This window comes from Augochlora pura, chromosome 10 (assembly GCF_028453695.1).
Source record: "Augochlora pura isolate Apur16 chromosome 10, APUR_v2.2.1, whole genome shotgun sequence".
Lineage (NCBI taxonomy): Eukaryota > Metazoa > Arthropoda > Insecta > Hymenoptera > Halictidae > Augochlora > Augochlora pura.
Window position 1 is genome coordinate 10,601,800 of NC_135781.1, and position 21,876 is coordinate 10,623,675.

The following is a 21,876-nucleotide window of genomic DNA, read 5'->3' on the forward strand; positions in this document are numbered from 1 at the left end:
TACTTGGCTTTAAGAAGCTTCAAATGATTGCAATCATGCTATTACCCTAGTTACACTATGAACACATGAACGGGTTGACTTATAGCTTTCTCACAGCTCTAACGTATACGTTCCCTTAAACTCATTTGATCGGCTCTTAGCTCTATTTTCAAACGTAATTTGTACTATATTTAACAAGGAGCTATAAAGCTGGAAAGCTTCTTGCCTAGATTGCTTTCACATTCACAGTTGTTAGAACTTTACCCATTATACGGTTGCTACATTCACCAATGGATTGAGTTCAATACTTTTCAAGCCATTTACTTTGCCGAGGCAAATAGATGACGGACACGTCGCCCAAAGCCATGCCATACATACGTTGTTAATAAATACCTACTTATCGTCGCGCGCATCTGACCCGCCTCCGTTTGATCCGAGATGCACACCCTCCGTAATTTGCCAATCCATGTTCCTAGATTCGAAGACCTCCTGGAGCGAATTTCTTCATATTCTCCTCTAGAACCAACACGTGTAGTTTACCAAGTATTTAATAAACATGAGGATAGGCGCCTCGGAGGCTGTGACTGTGTACAGAGCGGTTTTAAATGAAGTTCTGTGCGGTATCCGAAGAGTTAAAGACTCCGGGGTAAACAAAGACGAGCCAATTAAGTTGGAGCGTCCCACGGTGTTGTTCTTTTTATTAGCGGAATTGCGCGTCGCGTGAATTCCGCGATTAATCGACGATCGGATGGAACACCTGAGCATACTGTCGCGATTATCGGGACGCCAGGGCTAATCAATGAAACACGGCCGTCACGCCTCGCATCGCACGGCGAATCTGCAAAATTTCCATGGATAGCGAACACTTGAGGTGGCCGGACAACAACTTTTTACTCACGGCCGCAATATCGGGCGCAATTAAATTTAATTGGACAACCGTTTCTGTCGGTCGCGTTACCATCGGAAATCGGTAAGGTCGCTCCACGGTTTTTGCGAGCCGTGCCCAACACTTCGGCACGCTCGCGTCACCGAAAAAACGAATCGGGAACCAATGTGACCGGGCACGAAAAGAATGCTATTCTTAATTGTACGTTCAACAGTTTTTCTGGACACGGACGGCTGAAAACCAACGCCCTTTATCAACTGGTGACTGCCGCGCCGAATTCGCGCAATTCTTCAATACCGGATCGATGATCCTCGATCTATTTTTATCGTGGACGTCTGTCAAACTACAGATTTTAGCGTGGAAAAAAAGGTTGACTGCACTTTCCTTTGTGATTGCAAGAAGTTGTTGGTAAAGAGAAATTCTGATCCCCTTAAAAGCATTTTAGTTGATGTGACGGTGGTTTTATATTCAAGTTTTATCACGAATGCATGAAATCCGCAAAATAATTTGGGATTAAACAGCGAATCTTCATACGTTTGTCGCATCGGTTGACTTGTAAAGCTCAAGAAAATGTCTGTAACAAGCAGGGATGACAGAAACTGCTCGTAGAGACATGATTTTACAGTAAATCTGTTGGCTATTAATAATATTTGTGGGAGTCAAGATAGAAAGACAGTTTGTCCATACAGGGAAGACCATATTCATGATATGGATCTTATTGTGGATTATTAAAGTTAAAGCTAATTGAGAATGCCCGTAGGAATCAATTCCATCAAATTATATTCCATATGTATCTTATGATAGAATGTAAATAGATTGCGAATTTTAAACATTTATGGCAAAGATCATAACACAGTTTAATAGGTTTAAAAATAAATGTTAAAAAAATGTACGAATATCGCTGTCTATATTGAAATACCCTGTGTAATATTGAACAATAGTACGAATAGGAAAAACTTCAATACATGATCATCTCGCAACACACTTTCAATTTTCCATTCTTAATAAATCTTAAACCGTCCATCTATTTCTGTCGTATCATCGAATCGTATCGCTGTTGCGTATCACAATTGCATACCTATCCGTATGTAATACGCAACGCTTGTCCGTCATCATTGATACGCAACGACGCACAGTAGTTCGTACTCCGAAAGCGCGAACTAAAATCGAGTTTCCAACCTGCTTGAAAATTAATGAAGTGAGTGAAGTTTGAATGTACGAACTGAGTCGCAGATTTGCCGAAGTTTTGAAAGTAGAGTAAAATATTTCTTGTTTCAAAGTTACGCTTTCACCTGAAATTGACACGATTTGCCACGTTATATTTTTTCATGAGTAGGAATATGATTATAGTTGTCAATGCAGTATTAAAGAATATTATTTTGCAGTACAAAAACAAAGTAATAGATATATATTAACCTTGTTAAAATGTGTTTTCCCGAATGCTTACTTCTGCCACGATGAACCTTGTCGGAATATATTCTTTACAAGCCATTAAAGATAGCTGAATGAGAATTTTTTGCAGTTACTTGTAATTATGTAACTTCTAACAATATACAGTTATGGTCAGCTACTTAAAACTGTTAGTGTATATTATATACTTTTCCTCATTAAATGCTTAGCTTTATATTCATTAAACATTATATTAATAATGTGTATTTGTTAAAATGACTAACGTTCTTATGTGGCAGGTCACCACTATACATGCATTGAGTTAAAACATTTTCCACACAGCTTTTTAAAACGCAATAACATTTTTGAAACTACACTAAATCACTTGAATATTTTTTAGGTGATAGAGGGATTAGTATACTATAGACAATGAGCTTTAATTAACTTCTTTATTTTCAGCATGCCTATAACCTACCGAGATCGACGAAACACATTTTCTAAATTATCATTATAGGCTCGAATGAATAATCATTCCAAGCGATAGGAAAATCTAAAATAAAGCATTTTAATAATGATTTAGTAAGCTAATCTCTCTATCATCTAAAAATATTTAAGTTATTTAGTACAGTTTTAAAAGCGATATTGCATTCCTAAAACTTTACGAAACTTTTTTTGTCCGCTAATTTATACGGCAATATTGCGACAACAAACCATATAATGACGTAAAACAGTTCGACTAATACATACAAAATTGTACAATTGATATTTCGATACACAAAATACTCTACCATGGAAGGAGCGTTGTTAAGAAAACTTTATTACCAATGGGGTAACTTTCAAAGGAGTGCCAGATGCAAGACGTAAAGATATAAAATATTTCAAGAGTGAAAACCAATGAAGATCTGTTCCGACGACTGCTGTTAAGTTCTGATCTCCATTTCAGTTCTGATCTGTATTTAAATTCCATCGCACATATTAGCCACAAACAGTGAAATGAAGGCAAAGATTTCTTAGATTTTTTAATTATACCTATCAACAGATACTGCAAGTTAAGATATGTGTACATTTTTACGTGTTCATATAAGTAAAGTAAGCTAGTTATATTTTTCAATTCGTACTTATAAATATATCAAGTAAAATTGAACTAATCGTTTCTGATCGAAAAAATGTTATTACATACTTTTAATATAATTATTTTTGTGACAAAAGTATCGAGGAAAAAGAATTAGTAGGTTAAGGAGCAATAATCACGAGATTACCTTGAAATCATTAATAATCATTTCACTGACAATGTTTCATTGACCAGTTTCAGCGACTCCGCATCACACTGACATTATTTATATACCGTCACGTTGAAATCATCGACAAATGTTATTATCGACACTTCGTGTATAGAAGATGTAGAAATAGAGAGAATCTGTTCTACTTTGTGAAAAAAATGGCAACAATGGAAACAGTTGTAAGTGCAGGGGAACAATAAGTACAGGATTTGTAAATGAGAAACACATTATTCATTCTCATGTTTCAACGTGTCGGTGTATAAACAATGTCGGTAAAATAATTGTTAGTTATTTCAAAGTAACTTATAATGCTCAAAAAGCCTTTAAAATCAATCCTAAATATGTAAATACCAAAGTTATTAATTTAGTTTATGTTTTTGGAATTCCAAACAACTGTGTTACGACGTGCAGCTACACAATTGAATCGTCCCTCTGCAATGCGATCTACCTGAACCATAAAGCATCAACTACTCTAAATTAATCTGCAACTTAATCGATCTCATCGACAAACTCCATGCACTCTAACAATCTACCGACTTCGTCCAAACTTGAACAAACACCAGAAAATCAGTATTCCCAGCTCGCCTAAACAATTCCACAAAAATAATTCGCAAGACAGGCAACGCCGACCTGTTCTCGATGCAACCGCCTCGCAGTTAATAAACAGCGGTCTCGAGCCGGAGTTCTCGTTACCTGGCACAATCGCCGCGATGCAATCGGTTCGGTTTCAGTCATTCCAATCAGCGCGGCTCGTTAATCATGCAGCAATCGTCAACGAGGTAGCGCATCACCGGCAGTCCCGTCTCGTTTCGCGTTCCTGCATCGGCCGGTTGCAGTCGGTGCGGAAAAAAGAGGAGCGCAAGGAGTAGAGTAGGATGGGTGGGGAGGAGTAGGGGCATCGTAAATCGCGTTAAACGAGCGTAACAACGTCGTTTCATGGTTCTCCAGGTGTCGAAAGCGGCGTCGGCCGGTCTCGGTAGGTAGGTCGCTTCTTAAGGGATGATACGATCTGCCCCTGTCGGCCGATGGTATCTGGGATCGGAGCGGTTCGGGGCCGGTTAACTCGTTAACGCGCGAAAAATCGCTGCACCGAAATCACCGGCGATCTCTCCCCGATGTATCGCGGTTGTTACGCGTCATTTAACCGCGAACGATAACGCACGGTCGATAGATCGATCGAAAGCAAGATATGAACGAGAGAGGAAAAGAGAAAGAGAGATAGAGAGAGAGGACAAATGGATCGGAAGAGAGACCGAGAAAGAGAAAGACGGCTAGAGATGCGAATTTCCATCGAGGCTAAGGTACGATCTCGCGGAATATATCCCAGGGATAAAGACGACGCGGGACACGGGTTACGAGGATGTTTATCGACGGGCCAGTTAAGTCATCATCGGACCCGGTGAGAAACGACGCCGGTGGAGCGCGCGCGGACATTACCATAACGCGGGACGGTTCGGAACGACGTGTCCGCCGGATCGGTGAACGGCTATCGTAAACGGGAGAAATATCATTTTCTGCGTGCGTTATCGTCGGTGGGACGTGCCACTCTTTCACTCGTGGAGCGTGTTAATTGAACGGTCGCTCGGGTTCAATCCGCCGTCGAACACTCGTCATAAGGTGTCCGGCTCTGGTACGCCTACGGTTGCCGATCGCCGAGGATCGTTCGCGACGGGGATCGAAGAAACGGCCCTGTAAAAGGCCCGTCGACCCTCCCACAAACTGGGCCCCGACACAGCCCGGCACCCCCTCTGATAACAGGCTCGTAATCAACGCTCCAAAGAATGCCCATCGGATCGAAGCGGCCGGCTATGCGTACCCAACTACTGGTATATTCAGAGAGACGCTTTCCGTGGTTTACACTTGCCGGATCAAACGACCTAGCTCTCGGCTACCAGCCATACTCGTTCAGAACCGGTTTCAATGCGTCGCCAACAGTACGTCTTTTCGCGGGGAGTTGTGCTACTCTTTCTTCAACCGCTCGATATCCGTATTGTTCCGAACCGACCGCTTCTACACTGGTCCCGATCGCGGCTGTGTCTCTCTTATGAATCTGCTACCATTGCCAGGCTTTATTGCCGATTGTACGAGTCTGTTGCCAATGGACCGATAACGATGACTTTGATCGTCGGTCATTAACGACGGTCGGCTTAATCGTCGAACCACGTTTCGTTAGCCCATTAACTTCACGCTCTCGATACAGATCCATTACCACGCTTCGATCGGCTCATTGGACACGTTTCGGTGATTGTTTGGAACTTCCAAGATTGACATTTTGCTTCCTCGAGTATTCGTAATGATTTTGTGTTGGAGAGTAACTGAATGATTGCTGGAATCTTTTTCTTATTTGATTGTAATGTTATGGTTGGCCATTTGTGACGCAGAGACAGGCCATTCACGAAAGGATGTTGAGCGAAGCAGGTTCGGTTCAGTTACGAAACACCAACTATCGATGTCATTCATTTCAGTCAAATAGAAACGAAGTTCTATTATTCTGTGAATGATATTCGGTTAATTGATTCTAATCGGCATTGTTGAGAAAGAAATCATAGGGCGAAGTCATCGAAATATCTTTCAAAGTTTATTATTCGCAACAAAAATTTACATCACAGATACCGTAAAGAATTATCTTGCGTACCAAGAAGTTTTTCGAAAATTTGGAAGACAAATAAAGTGTTGATATATAGATTCAGAGAGCGAAATGCAGCAGTGGATAGGGTTTACGAACAGCTAACTGCAGTCCTGGTTCCATGCTGTTGTTTAGTGACACCATTCACCTGGGATCTACGCTGTTACCTGATAATGGTGACGAATGCCTTGTAACTTGTCTTGTACAACTTACTGAAACATGTAGTATCTGGCTATTGATTTAAGTAAAATCTAATTTTTTAGCTGCTAGTTTAAATAATTACCTGTTTAGGTCAAGTATAATAAGAGAATTAATATTGATCTCGACGAGGGAAATTGATAAATATGTAACAGAAAATTTATATGGAATGATTCAAATAGATTCGTTAAACGACTGCAATGAGATCGTTAAGTATTAATTGAAAAGGCTCGATAGTAATTCACGCAACCTTGCATGGAATATTTACTATAATTAATTTTTATTTTTACTAAAGTAAGAGTGTAGAGATGATCTGCAACACTAATCGCATGTCTTAAGAGAAGCAATGGCATTTAGAAAAACAAGTCTTGATCTTCTCAATTAGTTTTCTGATTAGTGTGTTTATTATATTAATAAAGATGAAATCAGGCACCGTAACTAATGACCTTAAATGCTAATTAATACTAATAAACTGTAGCGTACTTGGCACTCTGAAAAATACTTCAACAACCGATGGATAGAGTCACAAATAAACGCCACGGTTGGCACAGAAGTAAAATGAATACACCGTGCAAAGTTTAAACAACCGGATACCAATATTGCCTGGTACCATAAATCGGGAGCTAAAAATACACGTCGGCAACGACGTTTCCTGGCCGAAACGAAATATTCTCGAGAGCACAATGAAGCGTCCCATCCAGGAATCAGCAATTTGAAATCCATTGGCAATCGACCGAACGCTTCTGCCGTCCAGCAGAAAATAAGCAAATCCCTGAGACGTTTCATTATCGCAGCCTACCGAGCTGCCAGATCTTGCATCGTTCCTGAGGAGAATATCAAAAGGGAAATGTGCCTGCCAGCAATCCTCACGCATCTCTCTCCTCTCCTTCTCTCTCTCTCTCTGTCTTTCTCGCTCTCGCTCTTTCTATTTTCTTTCTCTCGTCGCGAGAAGGAAGAAAAAGAGAATTCGTAAACAAGATGCGTTGTTTATGAAGGCGAGATAGGAAATGACATCACTTACGGGAACGAGCCGATACACACCGCCTCTCTATCCGGCAGATTTTACTGCCACACCCAGCAGGTATTTCGAGGCAGGTATCACGGCCCGGTAGTTGGTAGGTATCTTCATCTGTCCGCCTTTGGGCCACTTTGTTTACCCCTACCCCCTTATTCTCACTGTCTAGAAGACATGTCTTCTCGAATCCGTGTTCCCTATTGTAGCGTAACAAGCAGTCACTCTCGTTTACCATCGCACGCTAATTAGGACCTTCTTCAGAATCGTCACACCGAGACGTCTATCAGAATTTCAGACGTCGCTTTGACAAATTTCATTCTGACAGTCGAAGACGTTGCGAGCTCTCTTGAATATAATATACTGAAACTCGCGTGGAGCTGTAAACTTGCCTATATTAATCAACTTGATAATCTATAATTATTACGGATTCGACGAAATTTAACAGATTGGCTAATTATATGTGTTATTTTGTCATTTTTACTCTATAATAATTACCATTTAACTAATAAATAATAACGTTCAATCGCGCAACTGAAACTACGTTTCTGTATATAATGAAATTCAAAAATGTGAATCAAGCGGAACATAACTTTCGATAATTCGTACATGGCGAACAACACTACAAAAGTTTCTTTCCAGTATCGTTTAACTAATTATGATGGCATAGCGAATTCATTAAATTATTTCCTTCTTCGTATTTGTATGGAATAAGATGCACCGTTCATACACAATAGCAATGCTAAGAGGAAAACTGTTGTGTGACACGATTTCTTATGACACAAATTCGAAGGACAAGTAGCGCTTTATCGCGTATTTATACGGGCCTTTACTGAATTGTTAAGCAATGCGAGCTCGTAACAGCGCTATCATTTGTTTCTCAATTACGGAGGTTCAGTGACGATTTGCTCATTTATTCCCACCTTAAGACTTACAGTTTCCTCATTAGTTTTACGATCGGTTGTAGTCACTTGAGTTTGATGAACTGGAAAACGTATTTGTGTAGGTTCAATTTAGAAACTAAAATACTGCAATTAATGCTCATCGTTATCTGGTGACACGTAAATTTACGGCGCTGTAAAATTGACGTCAAGATGCAGTGATATGTAGACATGCGAGTTTGATGAATTATGACAGTACTTGCACAAATTCATTTTAGAAATTAATATACTGCAATCAATGATAGTAGTAGTTTGATGGCGCGTAAATTTATTGCGCAATGAAATTTACGTCGAAATTAGTTTCGTTAGAATTGATTTCCTGGCTGCATTCAACTACAAGTTTCGTGAATCACTAAACACAACTCGTCCGTGCAAAAATGCACGGTCTTGTAATGGTTCTCGTCAAGCTAATGCTTCTCCGCGATTTTTCTGCCACGTCATTCCGTAATCTTCATACTATTCGAGCTATTCACCATCGAATTGTACGTAATTTGCAACATAGTCACGCATTTGTTGCATGATAAAGCAATTAGGTCGTTTGAAATTGTAGTCTCCGATCCAAACGATTTGTGAGTTATGTCAAATTGAAATCTTAATTCGCATTATTATTATTGAGATCGCATCTGTGGATGATAATTAAAAAATATAGCACAAACGAAGCTGGAAAATTACGAGACTAGTAATAATAAATTCATTTGTATTGCAGTCGTTCCTACAACGAGGAACTTAGGGTTACATGCATATTAAATTGATTTAAAAATTCATTTACATGTTATTGATGTAAGACTAATATTACAAGAAAAATCGCTAAGAATGCGATTAAATGTCTTATTGTCACTTCTATGTATAAAATAGTATAAAACAGTCGGCTTTAAATCGAAATGATTTATAAAGAACACGAAGTCAATGTGTCACGCCAACTGTGCTGTCCATCTCTTCCAACATGTTAGTTAAATTTTGTATCCTCGATACATTGGAACAAAGATTCATTTGTATATCTGAATGAATGCTTGCGCTCGCAACTTCTGAAGTATGACAACCAACAATGTAATACATTTTCTGAGCGTCAGATGTCCAACTTGATTTGCATGTCTCCTGGAAGGAAAACAGTGTGTGATTTGAAAAAAATACGCTTTTAAAAAAACATTTAATATTCTAAAAGCGAACAATAAAATTCTGATAAGGGGTTTTAGGATGTCAAAGGGGGGTTCGTTTAAATATTAAACAGCATTAAGAAGATATTAGAACCTCACCGCGCGTAACGTATGAACTGTCGTTTGATCAATTTCGCGAGCAACTGTATAACGTGGTAAAACCGTCGTATAAACAACCGGCAACGTTTACACCCAATTATCGGTCGATAAACAGTAATAATATCTCGATTCGGATCTGTCGGGAGGCCAGTGCGCAACCATTCAATCCACGGCGCGCTTGTAAATATCGCGCGGCGAGCCGTTTCTAACTAATTAAACGCAGGCAATATTTGATCGAGGTATGCGCAGCTAATTGGATCTCGTGTCCATTCGTCTCCAGCCGCGACGATTTATACTCCGTTAGTCGAGGATAACCTAAGTATCTCGTTCCTATCCGCGTCTGAATTTATAGCCACACCCAGGCACGGGTTTCCGAGACAGGTACCAGAACTCTCTCTTTCTCTCTCTATATATCTCTCTCTGTCTCTCTCGCTCCTTCCCTCTCTGTCACTGGATCGTGTCGGTCGCACGATTTCTGTTTCACGCCGATTTTCGGGGTTCGCATGTGCGATCCTCGCAGGAGACGAGGTCTCGAGCCTCGACGAGATCGCGGTCCCAAAGTGTTCGAGGACCGTTTTATCGGCGCGCGAATCTCCGAGACGCGACGCGCCGATCGACCGATTTTCGCCGGTCGATTGCGATCCTCGGGGCTCTGCGAGGTCCTCTTTCTCGTCTTCTCTCCGTAATGTCGATTATGTATCGGCCCGCGAACGATCGGTCTTTTCCACGGGCCGATTCCCTGTATACGAAAAGGATCTAGAAGAGTCCGATCCCAGAAACTCGTTCAGAACCGGTTCTCTAGGGGCCCCGGCCGTCGCGTCGATGCAACGACACGACGCATTTCTTTCGGTGCATCGGCTACTTTCGTTTTCACGACATCTCCGATAGCTTTGACATGGAACGGGCGCGGAATGCGCGCCGATGCGCCTGCCAGAACGCGTAGGTTTCGCACCGGCTTTCATCTCTCTCCATCCCTCTCTCTCTCTCTCTCTCTCTCTCTCTCTCTCTCTCTCTCTCTCTCACTTACTCATTTAGTCATTCTCTCTGTCTCCTTCTCTATGGAGAAACGACCGGCAACGGATGCTTTTCATCTGCGCGAACTACTCGCTCAGAAATCGCTGTAGCCTGTCTCTCTCGCCACAACCGGAACAAATTGCCAGCCGATCGTTCTTCTAGCCTTATACAGCCACCGAAACAGAACCATCACAGGAATTCACTGATCCGATTACCGACGCCCCCGGACAATCGAGGCAATGAATTGCTCCGCTTTCGGTACCTTCTAAACCTTGCAATTAATTCAACGAGCCATGGATGTATCGTCAGCGATAAGCAGAGATTTGGATGTTTGAATCATCTTTTAATTCCGAATAGAGAAAACGTAATTACCAGCGATTAAGAAATTAAAATCTTCTGGCATCCTCTTAGCCCTCGATAACTGCATCATTGTTACCAGTAAATAAGAAGATCGGTAGCTTGAGTCATTCACGTAGTCCTCGATAAACGAAGTTCTGATATCAGTGAATAGAAAATCGGGAGATTGAATTACTCCGTTAGTTGTAAGTAACTGACATACCGCTATCAATGAATAGAAAGTCAGAAGCTTGAGTTGTCGATAACTGAAGTATTGCTACCAACGAATAGGGAATCGTTAGCCTCTTAGTCCTTGATAAGTGAAGCTTGTTACCAGTGAACGAGAAATCGGCAGCTTGAATCGTTCTGTTAGTCCACGGTTATTGAAGTATTGTTGCCACTGAATAGGCGACCAACTGCTTGTACCACTTCTTTAGTCCTGAATAACTGAAATATTGCTGCCAGTGAATAGGCAATAGGTAGTCTGAGTCATCCACTTAGTCCTCGATAAGTAATGCATTGCTACCTGTAGTGTGTACATAATGCTGAAGTTATTCTCTTGTCTGCGAATAAATCAAATATTCCTACCAAGTAGTCGGTAGCTTGAAGTATCACTGCTTAATTACTGGCAACAACCTGGATTTTTTATTCTTGAGTTTATTGACGGTAAATGAGTTGCTCAGGACGTTCGAAAATGTCACTTCTATACATCGTGTAATCGCCATCGGACATAAAAGTTTCTAACTGGATTGTTATTCTAACTTTCCACTTCGTTTGTTCCAACAAACTGCGTACATTAAATGCGGAGTAGCAGATCTTAGTGTAGGCTGGGCCGCCAAACTAATATTCATAAATTTTAATGAAACCGAGTACGCATAACGCGTGATTTATTTTCCGTCATAAAAGCGTACCGCCATTGTACGAATTAAGGAGAACGGGAATTTTGATATTAGACGTGCAAATATACGGAATAATATATCGTTTCGGTGAAGTCGTGAGCAATTGCACGCAATAAAGAAATGAATCTTTTTCATCGATAGGACACGTTCGGGAAAATTAACATACACTCTCTCGAAGCCTGGAGAATATCTTTGCTCTTTCTTCCAGAGCTCATTTTCATAAATAAATTCCGAGAGAATGCAGTTGAGTGTCGCACTGGAACTGCACCGAATTTCGATGAATATTCTATTAGGTTCTATTTGTACAATATTTTATCACTTTCTGAGAAGTTTTACAAACAGGTCCCCAATCTATTTATCAGCTACCGATCACTACCGTCGAGAATACATTCGTTTCGACCCAACAAACGCAAATACTACTGAAAAGGTGAGCAGAAGGCGCACGAATATCCCTTAATTGAAATTAGCCGCGCACAATAAACTCGAAACATCGTTCCCGTACTCATTCGGGAGCTTCCAAAAATTTGACTTCCAAATTAGAACTGCCGTAGCCGCTTCCTCAGCAGCCACCGGTAGAACAATATCGTCGCTAGATCGTGTAAATGGTTTCTGGAAAGTCACGAACGGGAAAAGAGGAATAAAAGTGAACATTAATATTTTTTATCGTCGCTACGTCTTCAATAGCGAAATTCTCGTCTCCATTTTCTAGCTGCTCGTGTCATCGACGTATACTGCTACCATTTACCGTATTATAATCAAATGGTGTTAAATTTTAGTTAATCGTACATCATTGTGTTTCTGTTTCCGTTTTCCCCAAAATGGACTGCGAAAGTTACGCTAATAAGTTTCGATTACACGTAGAGAAGTTCATAAGGAAAATTGTCACAGATTTTAAGGACGTCAGAGATTTTAAGAAACTACATATTACTCCCGTTAATCAATTTTAAAGTAGATAGTTTGTAAGTAAATAGAATACATACTTGGTGGTACTCTTTTAAGGACAATGGAAGTATTCATTTGATATGATTTTAATTTTCACTAGATTTGTTAAACACATTTATGACAACAATATGACTAGTTCAAGAGAATTCTACCGTCGATACCATTTATTGATGAAAAGCATATGAAGCAATTTCTGAAACAGAAAAATTCGTACAACCTTCAAGTCATAATTTCTGCTTTCAGAAAGTCTCAAGAAAATTGATTGTATTCTCAAACGAATTAGATTCAACTATCAAATTTCATCAAATAATCGTAATAATGAAAATTTTTAAATCGTCTGTCGCGAGTGTAACATTTTTGCTGTTCTCGGACTTCGTGCATTCTTGTTGCAACTAGGCGTTGAATATGCGTCTGATACATATGCATATCTACATTATAAACGAAGTGAATTTACGAACATAATTAAATTCTCTTAAATGCAACGGGACAGTGAAATTCACGCATCCATGAAATAGGTGCGCAAGCGAAATTCAGAAGAAACTAACAACATCGTTACATTAATTTTAGTTCATTAAAACCGCCTGGAGAAGAAACACGTTTGCATTGAGCTCCAGTCCCTAGCAAACTGTGGAGAAAATCTTGGTTTCGTGGCTCGGATCCGCGGCCCAGTTAAAATGTTTATAGTGCCCAGTTAAAGCCAAGTATAAAATCGCGCTTTGCGCGCACCAGCTGAGCAGACTATCGTCCGAGAGATCGAGTGGTCACGACGAATCGCTACTCATCCTCCGCGTCCTTACTTTGTCGAGTGTCGTCGTCGTGTATCGGCACGGAGAAATGACTGTAAGAGGTCTAACGAGCGACGAGTGTCCGCGTAAAATCCATCCGGGGCGGCGATTGGCAATTCGGCCGGCCCATAAAAGACTAATTAATTAAACGGCCGCTATGTAAACGAGCGGACGCGTACGCGCGTTCGGTCCGCTCGTAACCAGTCGAAACAACGCGTTACAAATGAGCTCGGGGTCCCGGCCGTTTCTATCTACCTCTCCGGAATTTAATTTCCCGTCCACGAATATCCTTCTGGATCCAAGCTGAATGCGAACGAGAAAGAAAAAGAGGAAGAGAGAGATAGAAAAGATCGAGGAGATCGACACCGATCGTTGTCCGACGTCCACATAGAGCTTGTTGGGATCACGATGCGCGGGATCGTTCGCGTCCGGCGAACGGTTCTTTAACATCGTCGTACGATCGTAAACTATCGTCCTGGCGGATCGTACGAAACGTCGTTAAGATTATCCGCCCGTAAAATCACGGGCCGTCCGCGGTGCCCGGACGCTAATTACGATTATTCCATCGGCCGTGATTCCTCCTGGAAATTAATTCGAAACGCCCCGATCTCTCGGAGAGCAGCTACTCGCTCGCGCACGCCTCCGGGGCAACCGTACCGGTCTCTCTCTCTCTCTCTCTTTCCCTCGTTGCTCCTCTGTCTCTCTTCGGCGAATATCACACCCGGTATCGCGTGATTATTTCACGCAATTACGGATTCACGGTATGAAAAGCGAACGGAGCCCAGCAGCACTCTGAAAAAGGAGAAAATCAAAGAGCAGAGAAGCCGTGAAACGCGAACTGTCCGCCAGCGACACCCTTCTTACCGATCGCTCGGCACTCTCGTGTCCGCCACCCCACCACCACACCCCTTCGAGGAAAGATACGATCGGCGTGTTCGAGCCTGAAAGTAAGGTTCCCCCAGCGAAAAATGGATCGCACTCAATACTGTGGCCCCGTTCGATCGTAAATCCTCGTCTCCAGTTCTCCTCTTCTCTCTCGATCTTCTTCTCTGTCTCTCTTTCCTACTCTCTGCTCTCTCTCTGTATATCTATATCTCTCTCTCCCTCTTCCTCTGTTTCGTTCGCCTGCATCGAGTGGCACGAAACGAAACGTCCTCGAGATTAGCCGCCTATAAAATCACGGGGAAGTCGCGAACCGCTCCCGAGGTGTCCTTCGGGGAATTACGAGGGTCTTCACACCTCCGGTGATTAATCGCCGCGATTTAAACGGGCAGATGCGCGCGACGCGCCTGCCTCAGCCACGATACCACCGAGAGATCGGGATCGAGATCGCTAAACAGTCCTATCGGATGCCGCCGGCAGAGTAATTTAAATTAATTCGCAACGATTACGACGCCACGGGGAAGGTGTTCGTCGCGGCTTTTTTGCACGCATTGTTCCCGTCCAATACGTAATTTTCACGCTTTCGACTTTGCACACCGAATTCGCGGAAATTTCTGCTTTTTGGGACAGTTCAATGTCTTAGGAACAATGTAGCAATGTGTCGTTATTCATTGTGTCACTCTTAAAGGAACGCGTTTTTCTTTTGATACTAGAATAATCTTTCGTTCTAATACGTGTTATTGTGGGCATATTCATAGCCAATCTTTCTTGGTTTGAAACAGATTTTTGAAAATTTCATCTGAGTCACTGATTCTTAACTGTTCAACATAAATTGCGCTTTGTTCTTGTTATTGTAAAAATGGGAGTTCATCCGTATATATAAATTAAATTAAATTATTGTAATGAATGGTGTATTAGATAAATCTTTATAAGTAATGCAAATTAATTGCATTTGACGTTTTGTTCCAACTTAAAACCTTTGTTGTACAATTTTGTATTATGCTCATTATGTTAACCCATTTGCATCGTTCGGGAAAATGAACGACAGTGACCTTATGATCCATTGTTTGATGTAGCAGTGACAGGTTGGATGCTTAGTTGTGGATGGATGTTACTTCTTTCTCTTAAATCGAAATCAAAGTCTATTCTTTTATTAACATCATTCCAGAATTTAATGTTATCGTGTTAGACTGTAAAACATTTGTGTAGGTTTCAGAAAGACATGGACTGATTTTTAAGATCGTCGAGTTACAATTTAAAGACGATCTCGTTACCTGGCAATTTAGAAGACGTCGAGTCCTCTGACCCTCGTGTCGAGTGGAAATATAATTGGTTGGTTTGTTATGATTGCAGGCGTGAGCTTGCAAAACTGCACCGCGGGCCCGTTCGCCAGCGGCAATGGCGGCGGAGCTGGCAGACAATGGTTGTTGGAACTGACTCAAGAACTAGGAGCCCTAAGACACTACAACGACCTGGCGAATCACGCGCTGTCTTTGAACCAACAGGGCGTAGTCGTCAGCAAACTTCTGGGTGAGTTTTCGAGACGATGAAGCAATGTTCACGGAAGTTCTGTTACTCTACGATAGATGTTAATCACATCGCAGCCTCTTAACCGCTGTTTGTTCGAACGAGTTCTAAAGTATCTCAATATTTTCATTTCGACAAAAGAATTTTCGCATTTCTCTGAGATTGAGTTCTCGAACATAATTTACATTTTACGTCTGACTGCTAGATCCAGGATTTGATGTCCTTATAGCAAAAATGAGTGAGTGAAGTCTGAAGCGTTGAATATGCAGGAAAGATCCAACAATGATATCATAATAATTTTCAATTTATTACATTGTTTCACTTGGTACGATCCAACTGTTGGCCCTTTAGTTTATTTCGAGCATACTTAATTTTATATTTATCGAATAGGACATATAAAATTGTATTATTTTAAAGTAAACATAATAAAATATTAAACAAATTTAATACATCTTATTCGATCAATATAAAATTAATTATGTTCGGAAACGTAGCAAAGCTGCAATTTATCACCCTACAAAATCGGCTCCATTGTTCTACACACTTCATTTCGACAAAACTCAGCGCCTGTGAAAAGTGGAAGATAATTTTCTCGAATTCTGCACACGTTTTTGGTAGGAGAAAAGATAGACGAGCTTTTTGATCCGACAACGTTTCTGGTAGCAGAAAAGATAGACGAGCGACCACGTATACGTTTAACGATGCGTGACACGGATCCGCGAGAACCCTTCTTCCTCGATCAAATTCGAGAAAGCTTGAATCTGTCTTCGGGTATAATGATAGACATTCTCGAGCGAGCGAGTGGGTCGTGTAGTCAAATAGCGATCGTTTAACCAAGCGAAACCGTCGGCTCGCCGCGAAATCAGTTAGCTTAGACTGTGCTCCAAGCGCAGCGAAGCTAACTCGGGCTCGAAACCTGGCTCGAAATGGGAACGGCAAATAAGCGATACCCGGCACGAATCGAACGTAAAAGAGAGCCTCTCGCGGTTATCGATCGCTATTATTTCCCCGGACATTCGGTAATTATTCGCTCGTAATTGCGGCGGCGCCATCTGAGCGAGCTACGGATACCGTTCGGATCGAATCGAACAGCAACGCGGAAGTTGGAAAATGAAAGTTCGTGCAAAGAGCTTGCAGTACAGCTTTAGCAAAGTGGCCGAATGAGTCATCCGTTCTGCAGCATATGCTTGGCTAGATTATAGCAAAGCGCCGTGAATGCGCAATTATCATTGAACAGATTATATAATTGCTGTGACAATAGAATGGCGACACAAATGATTTGTGCGGTTAATTGATTAGAATGGAAAGGATCCAACGACTTATCTGCAGAATTACTAATAACTAAAAATAGCGATCAGATAGTGGAAATGTATGAAAGCTGATAACTTCGATAACCGGTATGTAGGAGGAACGGATTGTAGAAAATTCGTATAGTTAAGTCACAAGAAAAGACAGTCGTGGATAGTATCGACGCGCAAACACAATCGCAAGGTCCCCTACCACGTAGCCGTTACAGAAGAGGAGGAGCCTCGCACTCAGGCTGATACATGCCCAATGGGCAATTCTACTGTGCAACGCTGATGCGCGGTAATACTTCGATAGAGCTTCAAAGAGCCACCTTCGGTGAAGTACAACATCCGATACTTCACACCTACTCATATTTTACATGTTGAAATGCTCACAAAAAACCGGATGTAAAGTAATACTGAACTTCGATACACAATGTAGCATGAGAACGTGTTATACCGCTCTCTGAGGAAGTTCATTATGAAGTGAAACCTAGTAGAAACGCAGGCGAGGTGTTGAGTTGTCAAACGGATTAATTTAATCCCAGTCAAAGTAAAATTGGTATACGATTCACTTTACCTTCAAAAATTCTACGTTGGTTCCAGTTATTTAGTGGCATTTCGCAGAACTGCAGTTTGCACTTTGTTCTTGTGTAACATTGCAGAAATTACATACTTGTAATGCTTCGCTATTTTACCGCTATTAAACCAAATACATACGTGCAGAAATAATCGTGCTAGAAATAGCAAAAAGAGCTAAACCATTTCAATAATTTTCCCGTGAATTTTCCTGTACTCACAGTAAACTTTAGTGCAGAAAATCCAGCAAAATAACGATATTAAATACACTTGTATGGATCTAGTACTTCAGTCACAAAAGTATACCTACACGATGTTTTTGCCTTCATCAACCAGGTCTTCAGAAAAGCTTAAACGTTCTGAATGATTTTTGGAATCAACTTGTTCACTAATTTCTTCGCTAAAAGATGTGTACAAATGCAACAACAAGAACACTAATTAAAAGAAGTTCCGCAGACGCGACAGCCACGGAACGTTCAAGCGTCGAAGAACCGACTAATTGTCTCCGGTATGAAGAAGACGCGACCGTTCCACGGTTCGCCTAAATCGTTCGCGGCTTAAGATCTTGGTGAAGAAGCGTCGATCGCCAGCGACACCGGTCGTAGATCTTCGAATAACGGCCGCCGACCAGCGCAGCGCACTAAAACCCGTTTACGAGTCAATTTCGCGGCGATTTTCGGTTTTTTCCGTGGACCGGGCTCGAGCACGATGACGTTAATCGCAGCTCGTTGATGTCCGAGGTGACCGAAAGAACGCGGAGAGGAGATTGCTCGGTATCTACGGTGTTATCCGGGCGTTTCGCCGGTGAAATAAGAGGGAGCGCGTTCGGTATCGTCCGAAGATGTAACGACCGTCACGAAGAAATGGCGCTCTTTCGAGCTCGTTAGCCGCCACAGATTAACTCGTAACAGCTGTTTCTTTCGCCTGTAAAACCTCTCGACCATTCGACTGGCGCGTTCCCCGATAATTTGTCAATAATCGCTGCGATCCTTCCGTGTTCCTACCCGAGTTAGCGATCCTTTCGCCTTGGAATCAACGATCGAGTGTCATATTTGGCGCGCTTCCAGTCGGTCAACGATTCTCAACCATTTACTGGCAAATCTGAAAACTGCATTTAAATATTCTTGTTTACAAATCGAATCCGTATTCTCCAACATACGGTAGAATATTAGAGCCATACTCCATGCGACACCATGCCAGCAATCTTTAAGAACTCATAAAAGAAAATGCTATAAATCTATATCGTTCACTAATTGAAAGCGTATGAACGCTCCTTCACCGAATGTCATTAACACTATCTTTACCGATATTTTGTATTGTGTAAGTGATTACATAGAGAACATAGTACAGTAAATAATTTGTATAAAAATGATTAAATACGCGCTCTATCCCGTCTGGCAAGAAATAGCATTGCATAGAAATTATGAAAAGAAATATAATGCGTTAAGTTTAACAAGGGGTCACGAAAACTTGAAGGTACTCCAAAATGTTGTTTGAAAAGAAGTCAAACCGGTGCGGTGGAAGGTAACAGATACTAATAGGAATTCTATCACCGACTAAACGAATCATTCTCATTAGAGGCAACGCGGCGGAACATACCCGTAATGAAACTGCTTTAGAGAAAAGTCAGTAAACCGTGATAATCAGGTAGCGATGTTGATCTCGCGCGTAAAGAAATGGCTCTGTCTCCGCTGATGGAGGAAAGAAGATTCCGCCCGGATCGAGAGGAATTTGTTCCGTGGGTATACCGAGCGGATCGTCTCAGCTTTGTTCTTCTTGGATCACGGGCGTAGCGGTTGACGAAGAGTCAATAAAACCGTGAGGTTCTCCAAGATGGTTACCGAGGGGGCCGGAGGCGTTCCGCTCCGAAGAGGGGACTTATGCTCGCGGATCTGGTAGGAAAGATTCCGGGCGGAATCGGCTCTCGGCGAGAGAGAAAAAGAAAGAGAGAGAGAGAGAGAGAGAGAGGATCGTGGATCGCGGCGGACCCGGGGGATTAATTGTTCGCCGCTGTTAAGTAATTGGTCGGTCGATTATGGTACATTATATTCACCTCGGGACGCCTAAGGAGTCCGTATCCGGTGGAGATGAAGACATTACCGGCGAGTCTCGAGAGCGAGCAAGCCGAACGGTATTTTTACGAGCGGCTCGTAAAGTTAACGAGGACCGAAGAAGTTGGAGCGCCGAGCGGAGACCGATCCGAGAAAGAGAGAAAACCGGCGCAACGTTCCAACCCGTGCTCGGTGGCTCGCCTCCATTTTTTATTGCTCTCTGGCCACGATCTCTGCCGCGTTCCTCTTGCTATACCGGCGAAGAACCAGCTCCTGTCCGCGCAGACGCGACGCCACTGGACCACATTTTCCGTGGATTGTGGATCGTTCAGCACCTGCGCAAGGCTAAACTGAATTCGCCTACCTGACACGGATACCCGTCCGCGCCGCTGCGAATTTAATAACTTCATCTCGAGCGGAATACCGGGCCCGGTGACAAACGTTACCGCTCCGATTCAATTAACCTGTTCGCACGTTCGCAGACGCCGTAAAAATTCTGCGAGATCTGGCTAATTTATCGGATGAATCACCACCAGCTGCGGTTTATCGCTGCGATTACTAGACCGTGGAACTCGGTAGATTACGTTTTCGTTTTCTTGAAGGATACATTATAGAAAAAAAGCACCCAGAATTTTTGTGGAAAACAAAAGGTACTTATGGAGACATTAAAATTGATTTTGTCACATCCAAAAAAGATCCTACCCGAGGCAATACTTACACGCCGACGTTTTTCCCAGTCTTCAAAACATTCAAAACGCCTTCTCGATTGTGGTAATTTGAATTTGTGAGATAGGAAAACGTCACACGAGATCCTATCTAGTGTTATACGGTGTTTGACCGATAAGGTTGCTTGTCTGTTCAGTCAGAAATCCACGCGCAAGGTCAACGTGCACGAAAAATCACTATCGCGATGCAAAATCCAAGAATCGCCTTTGCATAAAGGTCACTTGACAAATATATAGATAATATAATATAGATAAAATATAATAGATTCGTAAGATTTGAATCAGTACACAGGTTAAGAGAATCTAGGATTATCCGTATACTCTTACTAACTTAATAAAATTATTAAACAGGGAACTAAATTTCTTTCTTGTTCCTGTTTGTTGCAATTTAAGAAGAAGGTTTCGATTGGATCACAATGGTTGATAGATCGCGATTAAACTCAATGTCACAACTGAGCACAGCAATGACTACTTACATACAAAAGATTGTTTTAATACATGCATCGTGGGACTTTCGAATGAGAAATTCCGACTACTTTTTTTAGATAATGTATATCCTTGAGTTTACAAAGATCTTCTTTCTGCGGTGAGATTATTTTCTTTGATTTCCTCGTGTGGTAGAAACTTTATTGTGCAATGTAATGTTAGGGGAATGTGTAGTTCGATACTGTGGGTGTTGTTTACAGTAAGATCTTGAGTATACAAGTGTTCCGATAATGAAATAGTTATTTCATTACAACGATGCATTGATTCTTCACTGACTTATGATAAAGCGTGTTCAATGTGGACTGTATTAGATTGATCTACTTAAATTCGAAATATGTTATACTTCTTTAAGTAATAATTTCAATAAATCGTAAATGATACTTTTATATTTTACAATTGTTTAACCATACTACCATAATAGCATAAACTCTACAGTCTAATCGATACTATTCTATGGTGTTGTATAACTTTAATTTGAACAGCCTCCGCTGGTCTCGCGCGCACGAAATCTATATTATTGTAAAGCGTAAAACCAATATCAAAGTACCGTAAGCGAACACCTGTTCACAATGAGTCAATATGAAGCCTAATAATAGATCTACGAGGTGAATATTCAAAAAGTTGCCAAATGAGTTTGCGAATGATATTAACCATCATTAATTACATGGTTGTAAAGAAAGCAACTCGTCCATGAAACGGGACGCAGATGATCATTTGAACTACCTTCCCCTTTGAAGTCCAGGTCGTCACTTGAGACATCCACTGAAGTTTATCAATTTCCTGATAATATACGGACAGTG

General features: G+C 41.6%; 1 protein-coding gene across 1 annotated transcript in view; it reads left to right on the plus strand.

Moving 5' to 3' along the window:
• Positions 1 to 21,876, plus strand: part of Eyg (eyegone) — a 39,029-nt gene that overhangs the window by 2,331 nt on the left and 14,822 nt on the right. Inside the window, exon 2 of the mRNA XM_078192686.1 lies at positions 15,776 to 15,952. Coding sequence (XP_078048812.1) covers positions 15,776 to 15,952 — 177 coding nt within the window. The remainder of the gene's footprint in view (positions 1 to 15,775; positions 15,953 to 21,876) is intronic.